The sequence below is a fragment of the Oryx dammah genome, unplaced genomic scaffold (assembly GCF_014754425.2).
Source record: "Oryx dammah isolate SB20612 unplaced genomic scaffold, SCBI_Odam_1.1 HiC_scaffold_10, whole genome shotgun sequence".
NCBI classification, from domain to species: domain Eukaryota; kingdom Metazoa; phylum Chordata; class Mammalia; order Artiodactyla; family Bovidae; genus Oryx; species Oryx dammah.
Window position 1 is genome coordinate 30,980,281 of NW_024070194.1, and position 26,645 is coordinate 31,006,925.

Consider the following 26,645-nt stretch of genomic DNA (forward strand, 5'->3'; position numbering starts at 1 on the left):
CGGCCTCGTCACGTGACTCGGACGGGCGGAAGCGGAAGTGCCTGCCTGGAGCCCAAGCTAGGAGGGTGTACCTGGCGCTGGCAAGCTGGCGCCGGCAAGCCCCCGCTTATACCAGCCATGGACTGCTACACCGCGAACTGGAACCCACTCGGGGACTCTGCTTTTTACCGGTGAGCCGCCCACGCCTCCTGCCCACGGCCTGGTTACCCTGCTAGCCCTCCGGCTCGAGCCTTCGGGCGGAGCCGGCGGCGCGCGACCCCGCTTCTACGGGCGGTGGGTCTGCCCCTCGCCGGCTCTCGCCCTGTATCTACCGCTTAACGCGCAGCCTCCTAGGGCCGGGCCTTCCCCTGCTGCGGAGAAGGAAAATGAGGCAAACCTGGTGGTCACACAAGTAGGGGCACAGCCCAACTCAACCCCAGGGCTGTCACCCTCTGGAAGAACGCTCACATCACACTGTGGGTGGCCGCCCTCTGGAGACAGTGAGTGCTTTATCTCTTGCCGGGAAGTGCTGCTGAAGTCAGACCATTGGATGCTCCTGGGGGGCGGGGTTGCACTGCTTGCAGGTGACATTACTGACCAAGGCTAGGAGAAAGCGAACCGCCAATAAATCAGACAGCGCCCTGCTAAGGTCAGCCCTCATGGGAATTGTGGAGTCCTGAAACCACTAATCTTTCTAAATGTAGACTGGTCATATCATTACCCTAATTAGAATTTTTTGCAATACTTTCCCTTATAAGATAAAGTACAAACTCCTTATCATGTTATATCTATAAACCGGCCCCATTTGTCTCTTCAGCTTCCTCAACTGTTACCCAAAGCTGTGTTCAGTTGGGCAGAACAAGATCTCAACACACCATGATATTTCCTGGCTCCCGGTATTGGCACCAGCCTGCAGTTCCTTCTGTGGGCACTGCCATTTCCCTCCTTACTTCATTGGAGAATTCTAGCTCATCCTTCTGGGCTTAGTTTAAGGGATTTTTCTGAAACCTTCCCTGATCCAATCCCAATAGAGTGACTTTCAGCTGACTTTCCTTTGGGTCTCAGTGCTAAGGTTGTTACTTATGACACATTAGGGCAATATTTGTATAGGTTTCTTCTGCTAAACCAAATTCCTTGAGAGCTGAGTGCATATTTCTTTCATCCCTTTATCCCTATTATGTATTTAGAACAGTGCCTGCTATGTGCGTGCATGCTGAGTTGCTTCAGTTGTGTCCAACTCTTTGTGGACTGTAGCCTGTCAGGCTTCTCTATCATGGGATTCTCCAGGCAAGAATACTGGAGTGGGTTGCCATGCCCTTCTCCAGGGGATCTTCCCAATCCAGGGATTGAACCCTTGTCTTCTGTGTCTCCTGCTTCAGCAGGCAGGTTCTTTACCATTAGTGCCATAAAGTTTTTTTAAAAAAATACTTTGTTGGTTGCAACTGAAGATCACAAAGAAATCACATTGGAGTCTTATTTCAGTAGAAGACAGCTGTTCATGCTAGTGAAACCATATACCATTGCTATTCACATATTAAAACTTTTCAGTGTAATTTTTGATGCATAAAATGTCAGCTCCTAACACTTCTGAAATGGACAAATGCCTTGATGCAATTTTAGAGATCTGTTGCATTTGTCTTTTGTTTCTAATTCTTATAAATATGCCTTATATTTATAAGAATGCCTTATAAACATTCACAATATGTACATTGTGAAAAAAATGGCAAAAATTTAGTGTGAAGTCAGTAGGAAATAGCAGTGATTTAAACTATTTTTGTGGAGAAGGGATGTCACTTGACATGGGTTGCCATGTAATTTAGTGTTTACAACACAGAATATACTTTTAAAAGTATTGACTTGTATTATTTTTGAAAATATGTGTTGCATACACAGGCTTGTTACAGTACTGAAAATGATGGCCTCATTACCATAGAACTTCTGTTTATCATATGAAGTCTTAGCTTTGTTTATACACTAATAAAGTTTTAAATGAGTGTAAGTGTTGAGTGCATGCTATAGACATGACCACTGTTGCTAACCTACCCTGTACTTGCAGAAAGGAGTAAAAGTGTTAGCCCTGCTATAGAAGATGTATTATTCTTGGTAATGGGTATTGAGCCTTTGTGTACTAGACAGACAGACAGAAGTGTGCACAGTCACGTCAAACTCTCTGGGCACCCCATGGACTGTAACCCACCGGGCTGCTCTGTCCATGGAATTTTCCAGTCAAGAATACTGGAGTGGGTTGCCATTTCCTACCCCAGGGGATCTTCCTGACCCAGGGATCGAACCTTGGGTATATCTCTTGCATATCCTCCGTTGGCAGGTGGAGTCTTTACCGCTGTGCCACCTGGGAAACCCTTACAGGTTCTCTGCCAGAGTAAACAAAAATTTAGTTTAAAGTTTAGGTGCAGATACTTGGTTTTATTTGTATTTGTGCATAGTCTTATGCCAGGACTTAAATAAATGTTCAAATAAGTGAATGAATGATAAACAGCTGTCACACATTTCAAATTCTGTCTACAGGATAGGATTCTTTTGCATTGGAAGTGGTGTTCTGGAAAAATGACTAATTTGGAAGGGCAAGGAGAAGGAATGGTGTTGATTCTTGTGAGGCTCCAAAATTTTAGCCACTTTTATCCTAAAAACCCAGTTTGGGATAATACCATTAAATAATTTTGCCCAACCCATTGCCAGGCAGAATGTATATTGGGTCAATAGAAAGACACGGGCCCTTTCTGCCCTCACATCTTACACCCAGCATGGAGACAGCTGGTAACCACTAATCATTCTATTATATGGGGCTTCCCTGGTGGTGCAGTCAGTAAAGAATCTGCCTGTGATACAGGAGACCAGGGTTCAATCCCTGAGTCAGGAAGATCCGCTGGAGAAAGAAAGGGCAACCCACTCGAGTGTCTTGCCTGGAAAGTCCCATGGGCAGAAGACCATGGCGGGCAGCTGTCTATGGGGTCACAAAAGTTGGACATGACTTAGCAACTAAGCCACTACCACCAATGACTCTACTTGGGCTTCCCCGGTGGCTCAGTGGTCAAGAATCCACCTGCAGTGCAGGACATGTGGGTTTGACCCCTGGGTTGGAAAGATCCCCTGGAAGAGGAAAGGGCAACCCACTCTAGTATTCTTGCCTGGAGAATCCCATGGACAGAGGAGCCTGGTGGGCTACGGTACATGGGGCCGAAAACAGTTGGGCACTACTGACCACATGAATGACTGTTTGTCTGATCATGAGCACTGAGGTTGGGGCTTCCCTGGTGGCTCAGATATAAAGAATCTGCCTGTAATGTGGGAGACCCGGGTTCAATCCCTGGGTAGGGAAAATCCACTAAAGAAGGGAATGGTTACCCACTCCGCTCTTCTTGCCTGGAGGATGCCATGGACAGAGGAGCCTGACAAGCTAGAGTCCATATCGTCACAGTCAGACATGACTGACTTAACATTTTTTCACACTTTTCACTGAGGTAAAAGATTATGTAGGACCGTCAGAAAGCATATAACAGTTTGGTAAGTAAGAGGTAAAGAAGGCTTTCTGAACTAGACAATGCCCCATCCAGAAGATAGGAAGATTTAAACGCAGGGAATCGGATCCAAGAATATATACAAAGGTCCTGACGAGGAAGAGACAGGGACACTCTCAGTGACCTAAATAGAGCCAGCGAGGCTGCAGTGTCACACCACTGCCTTTGTCCTTTGTTTCTAATTCTTATTAATATGGCCTGTACATTGTGAAAAAAATTGCCAAAATTTTAAGTCAATGAAGTCAGTGGGAAATAACAGTGATTTAAACTATTTTTGTGGAAAAGGAATATAACTTGACATGGGTTGCCATGTAATTTAGTGTTTTCAACACAACATATACTTTAAAAAATATTGACTTGTGTTACTTTTGAAAATATGTGTTTTTCAAAAGGCAAGGGGCGAGGACAAGAGACAGGTAAATGTCTTCTCCCAGCAGCCATACCCTGCAGGGCCTTATAGACCATTTTTATTTGAAGAATGATGGGAAGCCTAAATGAAAGGATTAGTGTGATTGAATTTGCCTGTGTGTGTGTGTGTATAGACCATTTTTATTTGAAGAATGATGGGAAGCCTAAATGAAAGGATTAATGTGATTGAATTTGCTTGTGTGTGTGTTTTAAATTCATTCTGGAGGCAGTGGGAGTGGGGGACAACTTGAAAGGCGCAAGCAAGAATAGAGCCAAGGGAGACTAGGTTGTAGTCTTAGGTTAGGAGGCTCATGGACTAGACCAGGGAGAAGTTGATGGTGGTGAGCACTAGAGATGAAGAGAAGGGGGCAGTCTGACAGATGGTAACGGTGGAAAATTGAAGGAGACTGTGATGAGTTGCACTTGATAGGGAGGAGGAAGAGCAGTGAATCCAGGATGACTTAGATTTGAGTCTTAAAAATAATGAGAAAGGAAGAGTGAATTTGTTGGGGAAGAGAATGAGCTTGGTACTGAATACCGTGTTTCAGGTACTTTAGAAACATCTATATGGTGAAAGAGAGGAGACTGAAGATACTACATTTCGTGCTCTTCATAGGAGAAAGGTTAGCTATTTTAGTAGGTTTTATGGGTTGGTATGTTTGTTTTGCATGTATAAACATGAACTGTTAAAAAAAACTGTGGTTAAATATACATAATATAAAATTTACTATCTTACTCATTATGAAGTATGATCTAGGAATGTTAAGTATATTCACATTATTTTGTAGCCAATCTCCAGAACTTTCTCATCTTGCAAAATTGATTCATCAAATATTAACTCTTCATTCTCCCCTTGCCCCAGCCCTGGCAACCACCATTCTGTTTTGTGTTTCCATAAATTTGACTACTGTAGGTAGCTTGTGTAAGTGAAATCATAACAGTATTTGCTTTCTTGTGGCTGGCTTATTTCATTTAGCATACTGTCATCGAGATTCATCCCTTTTGTAGAATGTATCAGAATTACCTTTTTAAGACTAAATAACATTCTAATGTATGTATACACCACATTTTATTTGTGCATTCATCTGTCAGTGGACACTTGGGTTACTTCCGCCTGTGGCTTTTATGAATAATGCTGCTACGAACAATGGTGTGTGAATATCTCTTTAAGATCCTGTTCTCACCCAGAAATGGAATTTCTGGATCATATGGTAATTCTGTGTTTAATATTTTGAGGAACTTTTCTACTATTTTCCATGACAACTGCACCATTTTACATTTCCAGAAACAATGCACAAGGATACCGTAGTAGTATTTTTTTGTCTTTTAAATTATTTGTTTATTTTTGATATGCTAGGTCTTTGTTGCTGTGCATGGGCTTTCTCTAGTTGCAGCAAGCAGGGGCTGCTCTTTGTTGTGATGCACAGGCCTCTCAATGCAGTGGCTTTTTTTGTTGCAGAGCACAGGTCTAGGGCCCTTGGGCTCAGTGTGGTTGTGATGCACAGGCTTAGTTCCTCTGTGGCGTGTGGAGTCTTCCCGGACCAGGGATCAAACCCATGTACCCTCCATTGGTAGATGGGTTCCTATCCCACTGGACCACTAGAAAAGTCCAGCAGTATTTCTTTTTAAGGCAGTCAGGAATTAAGGGGTTATAAAGAATCCATATACCTGCCAGTGCAGGAGACGTGCTTCAATCCCTGGGTCAGGAAAATCCTCTGGAGAAGGAAATTGCAACCCGCTCCAATATTCCCAGTATTTTTGGGAAATCCTGTGGACACAGGAGCCTGGCAGGTTACAGTCCATGGCGTTGCAAAGAGTCAGGCACAACTTAGCGACTGAACAACAACAAAGGTGGTCTCTCTTCAGGGCCTGGGCATTTTGGAATTGATGGAATATTCCCCATGCTAAACCTAATGTGTTTCTTCCTCCTCAGTGTTCTATAGCCCAGCCTGGACAGGCTGGAGATCATCTGTTTTCACACAGCTCTTCTCTTACTGCAGTGAGTCATGCTTTTCCAGCAGTTCAGCTGCACTGCAGCAGGGATTTTGTCAGTGCTTCATGAAGGGGCTGGGATTGAAAGCTGCCCTGCTGACAAAGGTCATCTAGTCAAAGCTATGGTTTTTCCAGTAGTCATGTACAGATGTGAGAGTTGAACCATAAAGAAGGTTGAGTACTGAAGAATTGATGCTTTTGAACTGTGGTGTTGGAGAAGACTCTTGAGAGTCCTTTGGACTGCAAGGAGATCAAACCAGTCAATCCTAAAGGAAATCAACCCTGAATATTCATTGGAAGGACTGATGCTGAAGCTGAAGCTCTAGTACTTTGGCCACCTGATGCAAAGAGCTGACTCACTGGAAAAGACCTGATGCTGGGAAAGATTAAAGGCAAAGGAGAAGGGGGCAGCAGAGGATGAGATGGTTAGATAGCATCACCAGCTCAATGAACATGAATTTGAGCAAACTCTGGGAGATAGTGAAGGACAGGGAAGCCCGGCGTGCTGTATGTAGTCCATGGGGTCACAAAGAGTCAGACACGACATAGTGACTGAACAACAACAGGACCTGCTTTAGTGATATTCTGGTATTCAGATCCAGGGTTCATTTACTGCTACTGTGGGACTTTCCACTTCAAGGACCTGCAGGTAGAAGAGAAATATGTAGCTGGCCTTCCTCACTGAAGATATGACCTATCCTTACAAAGTTCTCACTTCTAGACTTTTCTGAGATGCTGTTCTCTCTGCTGCTGTCAGTTTGCCCATCTGTACCCCATGCCAACCTTATGGCATAGCTTGAGTCATCTCACTGTCCCTGAGAAGCCTTCTTTACCTTGAAGGCTTGAGGAGGTGGCCTGTACTTTGTTGCTCTTCACTCCCTGAGCCTTACTCCTGTACCCCTGCACCTCTTTCCCACTCCAGTCTATGTCGATGCTAATGTCCTAGACTGCCACTGAAGGCTCTTTGATCCCTCCTCCCAATTGCTGACTTCACCTCGTGCTTCCCAGAGAGCTGGAAGTGATAGCCTAGAAGGGCCTAGGCTTCCCTGACAAAGTCTGCCTGTTGTGTTCCCAGCCTGCTGAGGAGATACGCCCCCACTTCCCTGTCTTCTGAGAAACCATGCGCCGTCTACCCACTCTCATGTCACCTCAGGTTTCTCTAGCCATTCTTGCATAGGACTCCCTGCATCAAGGTCACCTAAGGTGCTGCTGCATGTAGCTTCCTAGGGCAGATCTCTGTTGTCTCTGGCATGGGTCCTTTGAATTTGATCTGTATTTTAATAAGCAGCCAGGTGTTTTTCAGTGTAGAAGACCTCTATATTGTTTTCCACCATCCCTACCCACAAGGGCTCACTATCAGATCTCAACTACTATATTCAGATCTCCCTAGCCTAACAGAAGTTCCCTATTCAAAAAATCAACAAATCCCTTTTTACCTCACCAAGGGTCTGGAAACTGCCATCTATACTCACTTCCATCTTCTCTCTTCCCACCAACCACTCACTCAGATAATCACGATGGTGTGATCACTCACCTAGAGCCAGACATCCTGGAATGTGAAGTCAAGTGGGGCTTAGGAAGCATCACTATGAACGAAGCTAGTGGAGGTGATGGAATTCCAGTTGAGCTATTTCAAATCCTAAAAGACAGTGCTGTGAAAGTGCTGTACTCAGTATGCCAGCAAATTTGGAAAACTCAGCAGTGGCCACAGGACTGGAAAAGGTCAGTTTTCATTTCAATCCCTAAGAAAGGCAATACCAAAGAATGCTCGCACTACAGCACAATTACATTTATCTCACACGCTAGTAAAGTAATGCTCAAAATTCTCTAAGCCAGGCTTCCAACAGTATGTGAACTGTAAACTTCCAGATGTTCAAGCTGGTTTTAGAAAAGGCAGAGGAACCAGAGATCAAATTGCCAACATCCACTGGATCATCGAAAAAGCAAAAGAGTTCCAGAAAAATATCTGTTTCTGCTTTATTGACTATGCCAGAGCCTTTGACTGTGTGGATCACCACAAACGCAGAAAATTCTGAAAGAAATGGGAATACCAGACCACCTGATCTGCCTCTTGAGAAACCTATATGCAGGTCAGGAAGCAACAGTTAGAACTGGACATGGAACAACAGACTGGTTCCAAATAGGAAAAGGAGTACGTCAAGGCTGTATATTGTCACCCTGCTTATTTAACTTCTGTGCAGAGTACATCATGAGAAACGCTGGGCTAGATGAAGCACAAGCTGGAATCAAGATTGCCAGGAGAAATATCAATAACCTCAGATATGCGGATGACACCACCCTTATGGCAGAAAGTGAAGAATTAAAGAGCCTCTTGATAAAAGTGAAAGAGGAGAGTGAAAAAGTTGGCCTAAAGTTCAACATTCAGAAAACGAAGATCATGGCATCTGGTCCCATCACTTCATGGGAAATAGATGGGGAAACAGTGGAAACAGTGTCAGACTTTATTTTTTGGGCTCCAAAATCACTGCAGATGGTGACTGCAGCCATGAAATTAAAAGATGCTTACTCTTTGGCAGGAAAGTTATGACCAACCCAGACAGTATATTGAAAAGCAGAGACATTACTTTGCCAGCAAAGGTCCATCTAGTCAAGGCTATGGTTTTTCCAGTAGTCATGTATGGATGTGAGAGTTGGACTATAAAGAAAGCTGATTGCTGAAGAATTGATGTTTTTGAACTGCGGTGTTAGAGAAGACTCTTGAGAGTCCCTTGGACTGCAAGGAGATCAAACTAGTCCATCCTAAAGGAAATCAGTCCTGAATATTCATTGGAAAGACTGATGCTGAAACTCCAATACTTTGGCCACCTGATGCGAAGAACTGACTCATGGGAAAAGTCCCTGATGCTGGGAAAGATTAAAGGCAGGAGGAGAAGGGGACAAGAGAGGATGAGATGGTTGGATGGCATCACTAACCTGGTGGACATGAGTTTGAGTAAGCTCCGGGAGTTGGTGATGGACAGGGAAGCCTAGCATGCTGCAGTCCATGGGGTTGCAAAGAGTCGGACATGACTGAGTGACTGAACTGAACTGAACTGTGGTGTTCATGCTGCATCACAGCTATAGGTCACTGTATCAGGTTTACGAGGGACGGGAAGTTGAGATTGACAAGTGTTCTGAGGCTGATGGCCTCATCCTCCACCGTATATTCGTGTTTCCCCCTTGTGACAAGCAAGGGGTCTGTGGAATGTGACACTGGTAATATTTCTATGATTCTGGTTAGGAGTTACCATACAGTGACTAAATAGGGGAAGTTTAACATAAAGAACTATTAAACTCTGATAGCAAAGTAGCTATAAGATAAAACTGTCCTTTCCTGGGGGCTGAGGATAAAGGAGGGAAAAGTTGGAAGGGAGGTACCCTCCCCAAGCAAGGTTCTGACCTTGCTGGAGAAGGTATAGTTGCAGGTCACTGAACGGTGGGAGAGTTGCTGGTTTGCTGGGCTGGAGCTGGTCCACAGTCACTGGATAAGCAGGAGGCAGCCCTCTTGGGCATAGATAGGGTGCAGGTGAGCCATAGCTGGTGGCCAGGTTCATGGCCTTGCACAGGGAGCACCGGGCTGAGCAGGAGACCTAGAGCATGCAGTATCTTGTGGCAAGAACCACAGGAAGGTAGATGGCCAGTCCAGGCCAAGGTTGTGAGGGGTTGTGTGCTCTGGGTGCATGGTTGGGTCAGAGTGTCCCCAGATACTCTCATGCCCACACTGCTGACCAATCTTGCAGCTGCTGGAAACAGCCAAAGACTCCCTTCCTCCTACAAAGACCCTTTTCTTTAAGGCCAGCTACTGAGAAAGCTTAACATCTTGCTTGCTGTGGAGCACATATTGAAGGTTGAATTTGGCTCTGGGAGGTAATAAATTGATAACTAGCAGGGTCCTTTCTCTGGCCTGTCATCTTCAATGAGCACCCTCTACAGACTTTTCAACTCCCTCACAATAACCAAACAGCTCTGTATTTCTGCTTCACAGGATACTACCATCCTTCTTATAAGTATACTACTCTTTCCCCAAATGAGGAGACATACAGTCTTAAGTCATTGTATCAGTCACTATATTAGTTACTCCTCAAAATGAATTATAGTATTACTGGATATTCTGTTACCTAAAAATTGAATTTAAAAATTAACCTTCAATAATTTGTGTATAAAATAAAAATGGAAAGGAGAGAAGATAATGGCTAGTATATGCATATAAACACAAGCACATAACAAGCACAGAGAAAATGCACAAAGTGGCTACAGTCTTCATTTCTGTAGCTGTTCACAAGATCATAGTTAATACCTATGGCTTCCTTCTTCAACTGCCCATCACCTACTTCCTTTGCCCTCACCCAGAACCGTCACTGCTCTGTTCTTTACATAGTGAAGTGATCCAAACCTCAGTCATTCTGCTTTTTTTTGATTTCTGAGGTTTTTCATTAACCTTTCCCATTAGACATGGAAGTACCAAGAGGTGCCCCAGAAGTTCCCCTGGGTTTTAGACAAAGTCCTCTTTGCCTCCATTATGTAGTAGCAACTTGATTTCCCCTTGGCCCTCAGGATATTACTTCAGCCAGTGGATTAACCCCATTTTCTTGCCTGTTCCTTCAGTGGCATAAGGAGCCCCAAATGGCAAGGTAGCACTTACCTTCCAATTCAGTGAAGCCATTGTTTTTATCCCCTGGTGGAAACATTCTTCCCTTGACAACTAAGCTTTACAAATCAGTAGGTCTCAAAGTTAGTGAAACTGGAAGCAATATTTTAAAATTGTATTAAAATTTTTTTTTAGCTACCCTGGGTCCACACTGCTGTGTGCAGGCCTTCTCTAGTTGTGGTGCACAGGCTCAGTAGTTGAGGCTCTCAGTCTCTAAGAGTGTGGGCTCAGTAGTTGTGGTGCACGGGCTTAGTTGCCTCATGGAATGTGGACCAGGGATTGGACCCATGTTCCCTTCATGGAGGGGCGGATTCTTAACCACTGGACTGGGAAGTCCTAGAAGCAGTATTTTAATAAGAGAGTCGTTAGGTTTGTAATAATGAGAGGAGCCACTCCCACTTTCACCCCTTGACTCCCAGTCCCCCATATTGTCTGTCGAGTTAATCCCATGTAATGGTCTTTGATGCAAGCCTAGACTTGCATCCTGTAAGACAGAGCCCCACATTTGTAGGTTACTGTCTCCTAGTTGGTCCTATAACTGAGTCATCAGTACATTTAGACCAGCCACTTCTGGGTAATGGGATGTAAGGTAAGGCTAGTTGATTCCATGTACCTAAGCCCTCTGCTGCAATTCCTTTGTTATGCAATGAGATCCTTGATTAATTGCAAGGCTTTGCAGACTGCTGCAGTGGTAGATGAGACATTATTTAAGTACATTGTTGGAAGTTTGCTAGTGCCAAGGCATTACAGGTAAAGACAAATCTACATTCAGAATACATATGCCAGTGAAGACAGATCTTTGCCTTCTCTATGGTGGAAGAAGTCCAGTGTAATGGACTTGTAGGCTTCTCCCCCAGGAACAGTGCCATATTGGGGCCACGTATTGATCTCTGCTCTTAGCTGATTACTCAGCTGCAATCCTGAGAACCCACCTGCAATGCGGGAGACCTGCGTTTGATCCCTGGGTTGGGATGCTCCCCTGGAGATGGGAAAGGCTACCCACTCCAGTATTCTGGCCTGGAGAATTCTATGGACTATACAGTCCATGGGGTCCCTAAGAGTCGGACACGACTGAGCTCTCACTTAGCTGATAACCACTCAGCAGTAGTGTTAGCCGGAGAAGGCAATGGCACCCCACTCCAGTACTCTTGCCTGGAAAATCCCATGGGCGGAGGAGCCTGGTAGGCTGCAGTCCATGGGGTCGTGAGGAGTTGGACACGACTGAGTGACTTCACTTTCATTTTTCACTTTCATGCATTGGAGAAGGAAATGGCAACCCACTCCGGTGTTCTTGCCTGGAGAATCCCAGGGACGGGGAAGCCTGGTGGGCTGCCGTCTTATGGAGTCGCACAGAGTCGGACACAACTGAAGTGACTTAGCAGCAGCAGCAGCAGCAGTAGTGTTAGCCAGGTTAGCCGTGGAAAAGGAGGCTCCCAAGACATCTGCCTCAAGTGAGATCATCACAGCGTTTTCAAGCAGAGGAAGGCTAGTCTCAACACAGGAGGGCAAGCTGCTTCCACTGGTGAGGAAGACCCACGATAACTTGCGGGGTTCAAGATTGTCAGCTTCCTCTGGGTCTAACCAGTTATCTTCCTTCCTTGTTTCAGGATTCCTTTCTTTTCTAATTAGTGCCTTAACTTTCATGTGAGAGATGGTGTGCTGGAGAACTTAACTGTTATTGTTTAACAACCCATACAATTAAACTGTCTTTGATTCTCAGCAGTAGCAGCTGGGTGACTACAAGAAATAAGAGATTCTTTTAGGCTGTTATCGAAGCTTTCTGCTTCTCAGACCATGACTTGAGCTGGAAGTTAATGGACCTAACCTTGTCATTTTCTTTTTGTAAATGTTCAAGTGCACTCAAAATAACTCATCCACACCATGGCCCTTATAATCATCGTTACTGCCATACAGTCAAGCACAGAAGTCATTCCCAAAGCATGTATCTGACTTGGCATTTTGCCACATTGAACTGCAGGTTTGATTAATTGTGATGCTGCTGCATGCAGTGGGTTACTATACTAACATCCGTTTCTCATCAGTACGGAACACAGCACTGCACCCAGGCCTCAGCACATGACCATACCAATCTTCAAATCCCATCTTTAGAGTCTGGAAGATCCCCTGGAGAAGGAGATGGCAACCCACTCCAGTATTCTTGCCTGGAAAGTCCCATGGACAGGGGAGCCTGGCGGGCTACAGTCCATGGGGTTGCAAAGAGTCAGACATGACTTAGCAGCTAAACTGCCACCACTACCATTCCTGGGGCCACTCCCTGCACCAGTTAGTCTGGGCCCAGTGAGGAGATGTAAACTGGGAAATTTTAATACATATAAGGGATTATTACACTGTGATAAAGATTAACTGTAAAATGTGAGAAAAGTTTATATGGTAGCTTAGGACTAAGGGAGAGTACTCAAGGAACAACAAACTTGGGAGGGAGACCCTTCCCCAGCTGAACCCCAGCGAAAATGCAGTTGCAGGCCACTGGATGGCCGTGAAGTTTACTAGTTTCCCTGGGCCAGAGCTTCCCTGATAGCTCATTTGGTAAAGAATCCACCTGCAATGCAGGAGACCCCAGTTCAATTCCTGGGTCAGGAAGGTCGTCTGGAGAAGGGATAGGCTACCCACTCCAGTATTCTTGGGCTTCCCTTGTGGCTCAGCTGATAAAGAATCCACCTGCAATGTGGGAGACCTGGGTTTGATCCCTGGGTTAGAAGATCCCTGGAGGAAAGAAAGGCTACCCACTCCAGTATTCTGGCCTGGAGAATTCCATGGACTGTATAGTCTGTTGGGTCGCAAAGAGTCAGACATGACTGAGTGACTTTCACTTTTCACTTCACTGGGTCAGAGCTGGCCCATAGTTGATTGGTAAGCAAGAAGCAGCCCTCTGGGTTTCAGAGGGTAGGGGGCCACAGAACTACAACTAGGGATCAGTGGTGTGGGTGTGTAGAGAGAGTTGGGGAGCTGATGCTGGTAGCCTGGAGCATACAGTATCTGTAAGGCAAGCCACAACTAGTGACTTGGGTGCATGGTTGTGCAGAGAGGGTCAGTGGAAGTGCTCGAGGGCATGGGCAGGGGAACCAGTGGCCAGGCATCGTGGCATGCAGAGGAAGTAGGCCCTGGTGGAGGCAAGAAGCCAGAAATGCTGTGTTTGTCCAGGGAGTCAGTCTGGGCGAGCCTTGGAGGTTGCTGCATGGCCGGGTCAGAGCATCACCAGATGTCCTCACATCCTGGCTGCTACAGCTGCCTGGCTGGAATCAGCAGAAGAGCCTGTTCCTCAGGCAGTGCTCCTCCAGCGCCCTCTGCTGAGAAGGCCCAACATCATGCTCACTGTGAAGGGGAAATGCTTAAAAGTAAAAATACCGTCTGTTACCACAGAAAACATAGTGGAGGGAGCTGAGCGTCAGTGAATTGATAACTGGCCTGCGAGGTTTGTTTAAATATCTATCTTTCCATCAGATTTCATAAGGATTTTAGTAACAAGATGTCAGAAGAAATGCGTATGTGGTATAAAAGTTCAAATAAATAACAAAAGCATATGGGTAAAGCAGTAAAGAATCTGCCTGCCTCTGCCGGAGATGTGGGTTTGATCCCTGGGTTGAGAAGATAACCTGAAGAAGGAAATGGCAACCCACTCTAGTATTCTTGCCTGGAAAACTCTATGGACAGAAGAGCCTGGTGGACTAGAAGTCCCTGGGGTCACAGTCAGATATGACCTAGTGATAAAGACCAGATATAGCCTAAAGCCAGATTGTCCATCTCCTTACTCCCCTCCCCCATTTACCACCTTCTCCAGAGGTAACCACCGTCTCTCCACACTGCCTTAGTGTAGAGGCCTATGAGTTTTTCTTTGTATTGACACACATACACGTGAGTATATGTAAATATGCCTGTAAAAATGTGTGCTCACTTTTTTATTGCATAAGTGGATTCAAGTTGTTCATACTACATTGTATTGTGTCTTTTTTTACTTAATATATTTTCAAGGTCACTTCATGTCAATATACACAGTCACTTTGTTAATGGGTGCAAAATATTCCCCAGAATGGGCATACAGTAGTTTATTTAACCAATCTTGTTTGAATGGGCATTTAAGGAGATTTTTTTTCCAGGATTTGTTTTTTTGGAACTATTTTAAACAGTGCTGCAGTGTAGTCATACTTTTGTGTACTTGTGCAAGTAGTTTTATAGGTTAGATTTTTGAAAAGAAGTGGCTAAGTTGGAGTGTGTGCACATTTAAAAGTTGGATACGTAGAGCTTCATTTTCTTCCAGAAGAGTTGAACCATTTTACACTCCCAATATATGAGAAAGTTTTCATTTTTCCATACCTTCAGCAATATTGCGTGTTATTTATTAACCTCTTAATTTTTGCTATTCAGATGGCCAAAACATCAAGATAACTTTTAAATTCATATTTACCTAGTTGTTAAGTATGTCTCTTCATATCCTTTGATTATTTTTCTGTTGTGTTCTTTCTGTTGATTTGTAAAGGAGCTCTTTGCATGTTCTCCATAATAACTCTTTGTTACAAATTTTCTCACTGTGGTCACTTGACTTTTATGTTTTAATTTTTATGGAGTGCTTATTTTATTTAACCTGTGTTCATTTCAAAGTGAAAGTTTCTCAGTTGTATCCGACTCTTTGCGACCCCATGGACTATATAGTCCATGGAATTCTCCAGGCTAGAATATTGGAATGGGTAGCCTTTCCCTTCTCCAGGGGATCTTCCCCACCCAGGGTTCGAACCCAGGTCTCCCATATTGCAGGTGAATTCTTTACCAGCTGAGCCACAAGGAAAGCATGTGTATTAATTTTTAACATACATATGTTAAAAGTTCATGTTATAAAGTCTATCAGTCTTTTCCTTTGTAATTTCTGGGTTTTGTGTCTTGTACTGAAAGAATTTTCCATAGTTCACATTATGAAAATATCAGCTTTTATAGTCTCAACTTTTTTATATTTCATTTTAAAATATTTTCACATAGTTATCATACAACCTTAGATCATTTTTCCTTTCATTTTTCTTTTACAATTAATTAGAGCCTTTTGAATTTTAAAGAACAGCAGTCCTTTTTCACATGTGTTGCATTTTTTCATTTTTTCTCCCTTCTCATAGTTTGTCTTCCTAGTTTGTTTTTGATAGATTTCTGTAGCATATAAATTTTTTTTTGGCTGTGCCACATGGCATGTATGATCTTAGTTCCCCAACAAGGGCTGAATTGTGGAGTCTTAACCACTGAACTGCCAGGGAAGTCCCTATAAAAAAAATTTTAATGTTAATTATTTTAATAAATAACTATGACTGTAGTTTAAAAGCTCAGTCTCATTCCCATCTCTTCTCTTCTTCAACTGATTCCACCCCTCACCTGCAAGTAACCACTGTTATTAATTCTTAGAACCTTTTCCAGAGTCTTTTTTTTCAAGTAGAAGTAAGTATAAATATGTATTGTTTTTACACCTTTTTATATACAAGTATAGAGAAGGTCTTAGGAGAAGGCAATGGCACCCCACTGCAGTACTCTTGCCTGGAAAATCCCATGGATGAAGGAACCTGGTAGGCTGCAGTCCATGAGTTCGCTAAGAGTCGGACACGACTGAGCGACTTCATTTTGACTTTTCACTTTCATGGATTGGAGAAGGAAATGGCAACCCACTCCAGTGTTCTTGCCTGGAGAATCCCAGGGACGGGGGAGCCTGGTGGGCTGCCGTCTATGGGGTCGCACAGAGTCAGACACGGCTGAAGCGACTTAGCAGCAGCAGCATACAGAAGGTCTTAAATTTTTATTTAGAAGCACTTGTTATTTCTCTTAGTGACTTCCAGACTTTATATCGTGTTTAGGAAATTTGTTTTCTACTTTGAGATTGTAAAAATAAACAAGATTTTGTTCTGATATGGCTTTATTTTTTAACATTTAAATCTTGAATTTCATCTAGAAAACTTTATTATAGAGATTAAGTAATGAAATAGCATTTGTTGTGATTCTTCCTATATGGCCCATTGTCTCATTGCAATCAGTTTGCCGGTTTGAAATGCTATCTTTATCATTGTGATGGCCAAAAGGCGCCTTCAGTCTTTTCTGTAAGATGGTTCTAGTAGCACTTAGTTGTCTTTAACTTCATTTGAAATAAGTTTGTTAGATTGTATTGTGACAGCTGTCATATCAGCATGCATGTTTTTAAAAAAACTTACCAAAATTGGTGAATTTTTGTGTAACCATTTTAATACTGATCATGGAAGAAAAAGCAACATTTTCAGCATATTGTGCTTTATTATTTCAGGAAAATATGAATGCATCTGAAACACACAAAAAAAGATTTGTACAACATATGGAAATGGCGCTGTGATTGACTGAACATATCAAAAGTAGTTTGTGAAATTTTGAGCTGGAGATTTCTCACTGGATGATACTCCATGGTCCAGTAGACCAGTTGAAGTTGCTGGTGATCAAATCAAGACATTCATTGAGAATAATCAATGTTACACCACGAGGGAGATAGCCAATATATTCAAAATATCCAAATCAAGCATAGAAAATCATTTGCATCAGCTTGGTTATGTTTTGTTTTGGCTGCATTGGGTCTTAGTGGTGTTTCATTGCATCTTATGGGATCTTGTGTGTGACGCATGGACTCTTTCATTGTGGTTCTCGGGCTCAGTTGCTCTGTGGCATGCGAGATCTTAGTTCCCTCACCAGGGATCAAACGTGTGTCCCCTGCATTGCAAGGCAGATTCTTAACCACTGGACCACCAGGGAAGTCCCCAACTTGGTTACAGTAATTGCTTTAACGTTTGGGTTCCTGTAAGTTAAGTGAAGAAAAACCTTCTTGACCATATTTCCACATGTGATTCTCTACTGAAATTTAATGAAAATGTTCCGTTTTTAAAACAAATTGTGACAGATGATGAAAATTGGATACTGTGTAATGATGTGGAACAGAAGTGATCATGTGGCAAGTGAAATGAACCATCACCAGCTACACCAAAGGCTGGTCTTCATTTAAAGAAGGTGATGTTGTGTATTTGGCGGATTGGAAGGGAGTCCTTTATTACAGGCTCCTTCCAGAAAAATGATTAATTCCAAGTACTGCTCCCAGTTAGACCAACTCTGACAAAAAGCGTCTGGAATTAGTCAATAGGAAACACATAATCTTCTATCAGGATAACACAAGACCATGTATTTCTTTGATGACCAGGCAAAGACTATTACAACTTGGTAGGAAGTTCTGAGGCAGACATTGCACCTTTGGATGTCCATTTATTTTGATCTTTACAGAATTCTCTTAGTGGGAAAAAATTTCAATTCCTTGGAAGGTAAAGGTCACCTGGAAGAGTTCTTTAGTCAAAGAGATAAGTTTTGGGAAGGACTTCCCTGGTGGTGCAGTGGATAAGAATCCGCCTGCCAGTGTAGGAGACACGGGTTCGATCCCTGTTCTGGGTAGATCCCACATGCCTTGGAGCAGCCAAACCTCTGAGTCACAACCGCAGAGCCCACTCTCTCTGGCCTGCGAGCCACACCTACTGAGCCCCTGTGCTGCAGCTGCTGAAGCCTGCTCTCCTAGAACCAGTGCTCCCCAGGACAGGAGAAGCCCACCGCAATGAAAAGCCCAGGCACTGCAACAGAGTAGCCCCTGCTCACTGCAGCTGGAGAAAGCACACATGTAGCGACGAATACCTCCCACTGCCAAAAATAATAAATAAATCTTTAAAGTTTTGGGAAGATGAAGTTATGAAGCTACCTGAAAAATGGGAGAAGGTAGTGGGACAAAATGGTAAATACATTGTTCAATAAAGTTGTTGGTGAAATTGAAAATTGTGTTTTTTTATTTTTACTTAAAAAGCCAAAGGAACATTTTGGCCAACTCAGTACAACCTCTATCTAGTCTCCGGTCTTTTTCTGAACTGTCTTCTCTTCCACTGATCTGTTTGCTTATTCCTGTGCCAAAACAAGTTTTAATTAACCTTGGCTTTTAAGTGTATTTGGTATCTGATATATATCTGTTTTCATATTTTCAAATATTCTTAAATATTTTCTCTTTCAGATGATCTTCCTCCTTCACCCCTCAAATGAACTATTGAATCAGTTTGTGCTGCCCTACCCACCAAAAAGTTGGGCTGATTTTTATTGGAATTCTTACCCATCTATAGATCCTTTTATAATGTTTCCCCATGTCTTCTGTATCCTTGAGTAAAGAAATTTGATTTTGCTAAAAAATTTTATTAGGCTTATTCTTAGATATCTAATAGTTTTATTGATATCACAGTCAGGATCTTTTAAAAAGTTATGTTTCTAATTAGTTCTTGCTGTGGTATAGAAAACTCATTAGTATAGAAAATATATTGATTTTTGTTCATTATTTACTGAGCTCTTTCTTTCATTGTTTCATAGACTGCTTTGGATTTTCTAAGTAGGTAGTCTCATCATTTGTATTGATAAATAGCAATCTCTTTCTTTCTTCAAAATGGAAACCTGTTTCTTTTTTTTTTTCCTCTCTTATTTTGGCTAGAATACCGTTTTTCTCTTGAATTATTTTGGCTAGAATTCCAAGAAGAATGTCAATAGAGGTGATGGAGCCTCTCTCACCTTCTGAGATGACCCCACTCTCTGTCTGTGGAGTGTGTTGCTTTTTAAATAAATCCGATTCTGACCTATCCTAAAATAAAAGAGAGACAATGGGCATCTTCCTGGTCTTTAATGGGAAGGCTCCTGAAATGATCCTAGCTGAAATACCTTGCTTCTTGAACTTTGTCTTCTCTTGTATTCTGGAGGAGTGTCCACTCCTTCTCTGTACCCTTTTCACCACCTCCAACCATCAAATTATGGTGTTCCTCAAGCCTCCTCCTACATGCAGCACATGTCTTGGTGATCCATATACATTTCACATTGCAGTCATCTTGTGGCAGTTTGGAATTTCAGTTACCTCCTCTGAGTCAAGCATTCACAGATTGGCATCTGTAGCCCACAACTCTCCCAGCTCTGGGCTCACTAAGGAGCTCCTCTTGGATTTGTTTCAGGCAGCCTTCACTCAGTACCTCTAAAATTGAATTACTTATCAACAGGCTGGAGCCCTGGATATAAGGCCCATAGCCAGATTCAGTGTTAAGAACCAGAAATAGAAGAAAGTCTGCCTAAGCTGACAGGCCCTCCTGCAGGGTCTTATTTTCTGCCAATGGAGACCCAAGCCAACTACCTCACCCTAGTCCCACCTCACTCTGTGCTCTACGTACTGGCCACATAGCCTGCCCTCCCAACACTCTCTGCTTCCTTGCCTGCTGTCCCTAGGATGTCCCTCACAGTTTCTAGTCATCACCCTCCTCCTTTCCCCTGAGGGGACCTATGCAGGAGAGTTGGAAGCATTAGGGGGCTCCTCTGGTGCTCACTCCGTGTGGATGCAGGGTCATGACAAGGCTGATCTCTGCTTGTCTCTGTGTGGCCAGGAAATATGAGCTGTATAGCATGGACTGGGACCTGAAGGAGGAACTGAGGGACTGCCTAGTGGCTGCTGCACCCTATGGGGGCCCCATTGGTAAGTCACCCCTCTGCCACTGCACGCTTAGGGACCATGGGATGAACTCAGGGTCCTTGTTTCCTGGGGGCCTTGCTGTTGAGTGGTTCTTGCTGACCTATGCTACCTACCCCCACCCCACCTTACTGAGCTGTTTTTAATTGTGGTTCTCATGAGGCCTGCCACATGTGGTGTGGGCCTTTGGAACAAGTTCATAGGCCTGCTTGGCCTGGGCCTGGTCAACTAGGACAGAAGGTTTCTGCTCAAACCACAGCACTGCTGAGGAACCCCTGGCGGAAGGAGAAGCCCGCCAGTGCCCGGCCGGTTCTCGAGATCTACTCAGCTTCCGGGGTGCCTCTGGCCAGTCTGTTGGTGAGCACCCTGCCTTCCCTGGGGCTGGGGGCTTTACAGGATTCTGCATCCTGAGGACAGCCTCTGGAGCCTCTCTCTCATCTGCAGTGGAAGAGTGGGCCCGTGGTATCCCTGGGCTGGTCAGCTGAGGAGGAGCTGCTCTGCGTGCAGGAAGACGGAGTTGTGCTGGTTTACGGGCTGCATGGTGACTTCCGGAGACACTTCAGCATGGGCAATGTAGGGGTCCCCGGGGGCTGGGGAAAAGTGATGGAGTCTGGGACTCTCTCACTCCCTCAACCCATGACCCCTCTCTCCAGGAGGTGCTCCAGAACCGGGTTCTGGATGCCCGGATCTTCCATACTGAGTTTGGTTCTGGGGTGGCCATCCTCACAGGAGCCCACCGCTTCACCCTCAGTGCCAACGTGGGTGACCTCAAACTCCGCCGGATGCCAGAGGTGCCAGGTGAGCCCTGACACCCCTGGAGCAGCATTCACTGCCCACAGATGTGCCTCCTGTCCCTGGGACCATCAGAGGCAGAAACTGTGGGCTTTGGGCAGTCTAAGGTGGTCCTTTTCCATGACCATAGGTCTGCAGAGTGCACCCTCATGCTGGACCACAGTGTGCCAGGACCGAGTGGCGCACATTCTCCTGGCTGTAGGGCCTGATCTTTACCTCCTGGACCATGCGGCCTGCTCTGTGGTGGTGAGGAGCCAGGGTTGGGAATGAACCGGAGGGACTGGGGGAGCCAGTGGGAGACCCTGAAAAGTCAGTCTGTCTGGTGTTCCCCCTGGCCCTGCCCCAGACACCCCCTGGCCTGGCCCCAGGAGTGAGCAGCTTCCTGCAGATGGCTGTGTCCTTCACCTACAGACACCTGGCGCTCTTCACAGACACAGGCTACATCTGGATGGGGACAGCATCTCTCAAGGTATAAGGCACATCTCTCAGGTCACTATGTCTTGTCTAGGAAAGGTGTGTGGGGCATAGGGGAAGGACTTTTCAACCAGACTGGTGATGGCTGGGATAGGGCCATGACATTCTCTGCACTCTTTCAGGAGAAGCTGTGTGAGTTCAACTGCAACATCCGGGCCCCCCCGAAGCAGATGGTCTGGTGAGGATGGGGGAGGGGTGTTGTTCTCATGGGAGTGGACATGCACATAGCCTTGTCTTCTGGGACACATTGATTCATCCTATCTACTGACCAGAATAAGCAGAGCTCGAATCTTGTCTTCCCTGCTAGTGCACATCTGAGGGAAACCCCAGTTCCCAGTGGGCCCCAGGTGTGCCAGGAAGCTGATGGGCACAGGGAGAAAGGGAAGCAAATAAGTCAGCCAGAGAAGTAAGATAAAGGGCAGCAAGCCTGTGCAGAGTTCTCCAAGGCAAAGTGATATAGACAGTGATGTGGGTGACATGACTGTGGGCCAGGCATCCTATGTATTAATCCCAGATGTGTGTGTGTGTGTGCACAGGTGTAGCCGTCCGCGCAGCAAGGAGAAAGCTGTTGTGGTGGCCTGGGAGAGGCGGCTAATGGTGGTGGGCGATGCACCTGAGAGCATCCAATATCCTTGGAGGGCTGCTGGGGGAGAGGGGAGGGTGGCCTGCCCTGCCCCATCCCTGGTTACTCTCAGGAACCTTGACCATGCTCAGGTTCGTGCTAGATGAGGACTCCTACCTGGTGCCTGAGCTGGATGGGGTCCGAATCTTCTCCCGCAGTACCCATGAGTTCCTGCATGAGGTTCCAGGTGAGCCCTCGTAAGAGCACTGAGTGACTAGGATGGGGGCTCCTGAGCACCACAGCTGCCGGACCAGTGCCCCAGAGCAGAATCAGGGCACTGAGGCAGGGCTGAGGGTTTCCTTACCCGCCTGTCTCCCACTCACCATTTTCCTCCCCCAGTGGCCAGTGAGGAGATCTTTAAAATAGCCTCGATGGCCCCTGGAGCACTGTTGTTGGAGGCTCAGAAAGAATATGAGGTAAAGCCCTGGGCCTCTCCTGGGGCCCCAAGCCACTTGCCTTTCCCTTCCCCTAATTGACCCAGCCCCTGTTTCTGCAGCCAAGTGCTACTGTTCAAGACAGGGGTTCAGGCAGGACATGGGCTGGGGCGGGCTGGGGTAGAGCGAGCTGGCTCAGTTGGACTGAAGGGACTCAGTGTCTTCTGTGTGGTGATAGGGAGGTGCAGGGAGCCCTTCCAGTCTAGTCACAAATCAGGGCTCTATTGAGAAATCTCAAGGCCTCATAGGCAACTGCGCTGACTGGGGTTGTGTGTGGACACCTTGGGTGGTGGGGCTGAGGGGATTTGGGCTCCGGCCTCTGTAACCTTCCAAACCTGCCACCACAGCCCAATGGGTTGGGAGCCAGACATAGAGGTGTTCTCGGTCATGACGCACTGTCCCTGGCACTTTCCCTCCACCCCAGAAAGAGAGCCAGAAGGCGGATGAGTACCTGCGGGAGATCCAGGAGCTGGGGCAGCTGCCCCAGGCTGTGCAGCAGTGCATCGAGGCTGCAGGACACGAGCACTGGCCAGATATGCAGAAGAGTCTGCTCAGGGTTGGCCTGGATGGCAGGGCTGGAGGGAGGGCAGGGTTTGGCTGGCAGAGAGGAAAGCCCTCCATTGCTCTCTGGCCCTTTTTAGGCGGCCTCCTTTGGAAAGTGTTTCCTGGACAGATTTCCGCCTGACGGCTTTGTGCGCATGTGTCAGGACCTTCGTGTACTCAATGCCGTTCGGGACTATCACATCGGAATCCCCCTCACCTATAGCCAGTATCCTCAAGTGTGCTGACAGGATGTTTACTTCCAGGGGTGGAAGGGCAAGGGGATGGAGATGTCACCTAGACGTCCTTGGCAAATAGGACTTATCTCCCAGCTAGATCCTTAACTAAATGAAATACAGATACAAGCAGCTCACTATCCAGGTGTTGCTAGACAGGTACAGCAAGCCCAAGGGTGCTGGGCGGAGGGCTGTAGGTGGGCGGACATTACAGCCCTTGCTGTGCTCTTGTGATCACTGCTCGTGATCTGTTTCCTTGGGATCAGGGAGGCTGGGGTTACAGACTGGGGCCACTCTGTCCTCTTTCTACCTTACTTTATCCCTTGTGCCCTTTACCTCCCTTGTCTGCCAGGCTTGTGTTGCGGAGGCTTTACCCCCTGGCCATTCAGATATGTGAGTACCTGCGGCTTCCTGAAGTGCAGGGCGTCAGCAGAATCCTGGCCCACTGGGCCTGCTACAAGGTGAGGATATAGAACAGAGTCCAAGGGCAGTTCAGGGTTTACAGGCCATGGTGAGGTGTAGGAAATAAGCGTAGAGCTGAAAGAGCAGGTCTTGATCAAGGCAGTGGGGGTTGGGTTTAAGGGGTGAGAGCCAGACTGGTGACACTTCCTTCCCTCTCCAGGTGCAACAGAAAGATGTGTCTGACGAGGATGTTGCTCGGGCCATTAATCAGAAGCTGGGGGACACACCTGGTGTCTCCTACTCTGACATTGCTGCACGAGCCTATGGCTGTGGCCGCACGGAGCTAGCCATCAAGGTGTGGGCGCTTAGCCCTCCCTGGATGCTCTGATGTGGGTATTAGAGGCTCCCAGGCCAGCTCCTTCTCTCTGTGTCTTCCTCCTCGTCCCACAGCTGCTGGAATATGAGCCACGCTCTGGGGAGCAAGTTCCCCTTCTCCTGAAGATGAAGAGGAGCAAACTGGCACTAAGCAAGGCCATCGAGAGTGGGGATACTGATCTGGGTGAGCAGGGTTTGGGTGAGGACGAGGCTGGGGACCTGGGCTCAGTAAGGGGCTGGGCTGGATCCCCATCCCACCTTATCGTCCCACAGTGTTCACAGTGCTGCTGCACCTGAAGAATGAGCTGAACCGAGGAGATTTTTTCATGACGCTTCGGAACCAGCCTATGGCCTTAAGTTTGTACCGACAGGTGTGTGCAGGGGCAGGGTGGGGTGGAGCCTGCAGAGCCCCTGAATTGGCTTTGCTGACTGCCTACCTGTTGTCCCCAGTTCTGTAAGCATCAGGAGCTGGAGACGCTGAAGGACCTTTACAACCAGGATGACAACCACCAGGAGCTGGGCAGCTTCCACATCCGAGCCAGCTATGCTGCAGAGGAGGTCTGAGGGCCACAGGGCAGGTGTGGCCCACAAACTGGGCCATTGGTCTGGCTTCTTCAGGAGTCTAGGCCTTGAATGTGTCACACACCCCATTTGGTCCTCATTGTGGAGGGAGGGCTTGAGAAGATGTGAGGCACACAAGTTGGTCCCAGAGGAGCTAGTCATTCCCATTAGGGACACCAGTGTAATACTCCCAGCAGGAAAAGCTGGCACTGGCGACCCTAGGCACAGGGATGGAGAGAAAACTGCAGCATGATTGGTGACAGCCGAGGTTCTCTGTGCTATGAGCTCCCTTTTGGCCTTTGCAGCGAATTGAGGGGCGAGTTGCAGCTCTACAGACGGCAGCCGACGCCTTCTACAAGGCCAAGAATGAGTTTGCAGCCAAGGTTTGGCCCGTTCTTCTCTAAGAACCTCCTCTCCTCACTTCTCAGTCTTCCTTCCTTGTCCCTCTCATCCCTGTCCCACCATATCCCTGTTCCCAGGCTACAGAGGATCAGATGCGGCTCCTACGGCTTCAGCGACGCCTAGAAGATGAGCTGGGGGGCCGGTTCTTAGACCTGTCTCTACATGACACAGTCACCACCCTCATTCTCAGTGGCCAAAACAAGCGCGCGGAGCAGCTGGCACGTGACTTTCGCATCCCTGACAAGAGGTAGATGAGGGCCTGATCTGCATGTAGGTCCTGGGACCCCCTACCCCTCCTGCAATGCCTACATGCTCAGCTTTCCCACAGGCTCTGGTGGCTGAAGCTGACTGCCCTGGCAGATTTAGAAGACTGGGAGGAGCTAGAGAAGTTTTCTAAGAGCAAGAAATCACCCATTGGCTACCTGGTGAGGTGGGGCCCTCCCTCCAGCCCATCTCCAGTGAGGCAATGTTGGGGAGACAGCCAGGCTCCAATGGTCTGTTCACCTATCTGCTCAGCTATCCTACAGAACTGGTGGGCACATTTCTGAGTCAGGCACAGGGGAGGATGGACCCAAGTCTGCCTGAAAATGTTGGAGGAAAGGAGACTGAGCTGCTTTTCCCCAAGGAAGGCCACAGGGGACACTAGTGTCTGAAGGAAAGTCCTTTGGCGGGGAGGAAAGGGCATAGGGAGAGTACATTTGCAAAGCAGTGGAGGATGTTGAGCTGTTTGTTTTGTGTGGCAGGCAGTTCAGAGGTGTGGCAGGTTGGTCAAATAAGGGCAACCATAAACTGCCCAAAACTCAGGCCCTGGGAAGGTGGAAAATGCCTGCTGTGAGGGGTAACGGTGGATGGTGGCGTGGACCCATAGAAATAATTGATCTCAAAGCTCTAATAGAGCTTGGCGTAGGTTGTTTTCACCCAACGAATTTTGAGATCACAACTGTTGTATGTGTGTGGGATAGGAATCGGGGGGATTATACAGACAGAAGGGTATATAAGATACATTGGGATAATGTATCCACTTGGCTTTGCTCATGGACAGAGGAGCTTTGAGAGCTATGGTCCACAGAGTCGCAAAGAAGCAGACACAACTGATGTGACTTCACACACAGGCTTTGCTCATAAGAGAGAACAGGAGGGCTTTACCTGATGTCTTTCCACCTTCTTCTCCTAAGCCCTTTGTGGAGATCTGCATGAAGCAACACAATAAATATGAGGCCAAGAAGTATGCTTCCCGCGTGGGTCCTGAGCAGAAGGTCAAGGCCTTGCTTCTCGTTGGGTACGTCTGCTGAGAGCCCTGGGGTGCTGGGTGGCAGAGCCAATGGGCTGAGGAGAGGCACACTTTGTGCCCTTGAGCAGCTCAGCACTATCTTCCCTCCTGCTCAAACTGCAGGGATGTGGCTCAGGCTGCGGATGTTGCCATTGAGCACCGGAATGAGGCGGAGATGAGCCTCGTATTGTCCCACTGCACTGGAGCCACAGATGGGGCTACGGCCGACAAGATTCAGCGGGCCCGGGCACAAGCCCAGAAGAAATGAGGAGTCTGCCTGCTCACCTTCCTGAGCCCTGGACCTGTCAGAAGTGTCCCTGTTCATCTAGCTCTTCCCACAGAGCAAAGCCTGAAAAGCTGGGGTGGGAGCCAGGGTTCTGATGGTAAATAAAGTTGAAATATTTTATAGCAGCAGTCCGCAACTTTTTTGGTACCAAGAACTGGTCTTATG

General features: G+C 46.5%; 1 protein-coding gene across 2 annotated transcripts; it reads left to right on the forward strand.

Moving 5' to 3' along the window:
• The first annotated feature begins 24 nt into the window (after window positions 1–24).
• VPS16 (VPS16 core subunit of CORVET and HOPS complexes) lies at window positions 25–26,605 on the forward strand. Of its 2 annotated transcripts, none has more exons than XR_005722333.1 (24): window positions 25–170; window positions 20,004–20,092; window positions 20,346–20,443; window positions 20,531–20,659; window positions 20,740–20,884; window positions 21,009–21,124; window positions 21,225–21,347; window positions 21,475–21,530; window positions 21,889–21,978; window positions 22,067–22,161; window positions 22,314–22,390; window positions 22,833–22,964; window positions 23,050–23,177; window positions 23,308–23,343; window positions 23,537–23,645; window positions 23,807–23,941; window positions 24,037–24,145; window positions 24,235–24,332; window positions 24,412–24,519; window positions 24,828–24,905; window positions 25,002–25,171; window positions 25,242–25,349; window positions 26,100–26,203; window positions 26,318–26,605. XR_005722333.1 is itself a non-coding variant. In XM_040247797.1 (24 exons), the coding sequence occupies exons 1-24, from the start codon at window positions 118–120 to the stop codon at window positions 26,460–26,462; spliced, it is 2,520 nt and encodes an 839-aa protein (XP_040103731.1). In that variant the 5' UTR covers window positions 25–117; the 3' UTR covers window positions 26,463–26,605. The 2 variants fall into 2 exon arrangements, 1 of the variants encoding a protein (XP_040103731.1); XM_040247797.1 differs by having other exon boundaries at window positions 25,253–25,349.
• The last annotated feature ends 40 nt before the right edge of the window (window positions 26,606–26,645 follow it).

Excerpts from the sequence above, each read along its gene's own strand:
- VPS16 (XM_040247797.1), top strand. The coding sequence starts at position 118 with ATGGACTGCTACACCGCGAACTGGAACCCACTCGGGGACTCTGCTTTT. Across the intron at positions 21,125-21,224 it reads ATGCGGCCTGCTCTGTGGTG|ACACCCCCTGGCCTGGCCCC; the intron begins GTGAGGAGCCAG and ends GCCCTGCCCCAG. Across the intron at positions 22,162-22,313 it reads GTTCCTGCATGAGGTTCCAG|TGGCCAGTGAGGAGATCTTT; the intron begins GTGAGCCCTCGT and ends TTCCTCCCCCAG.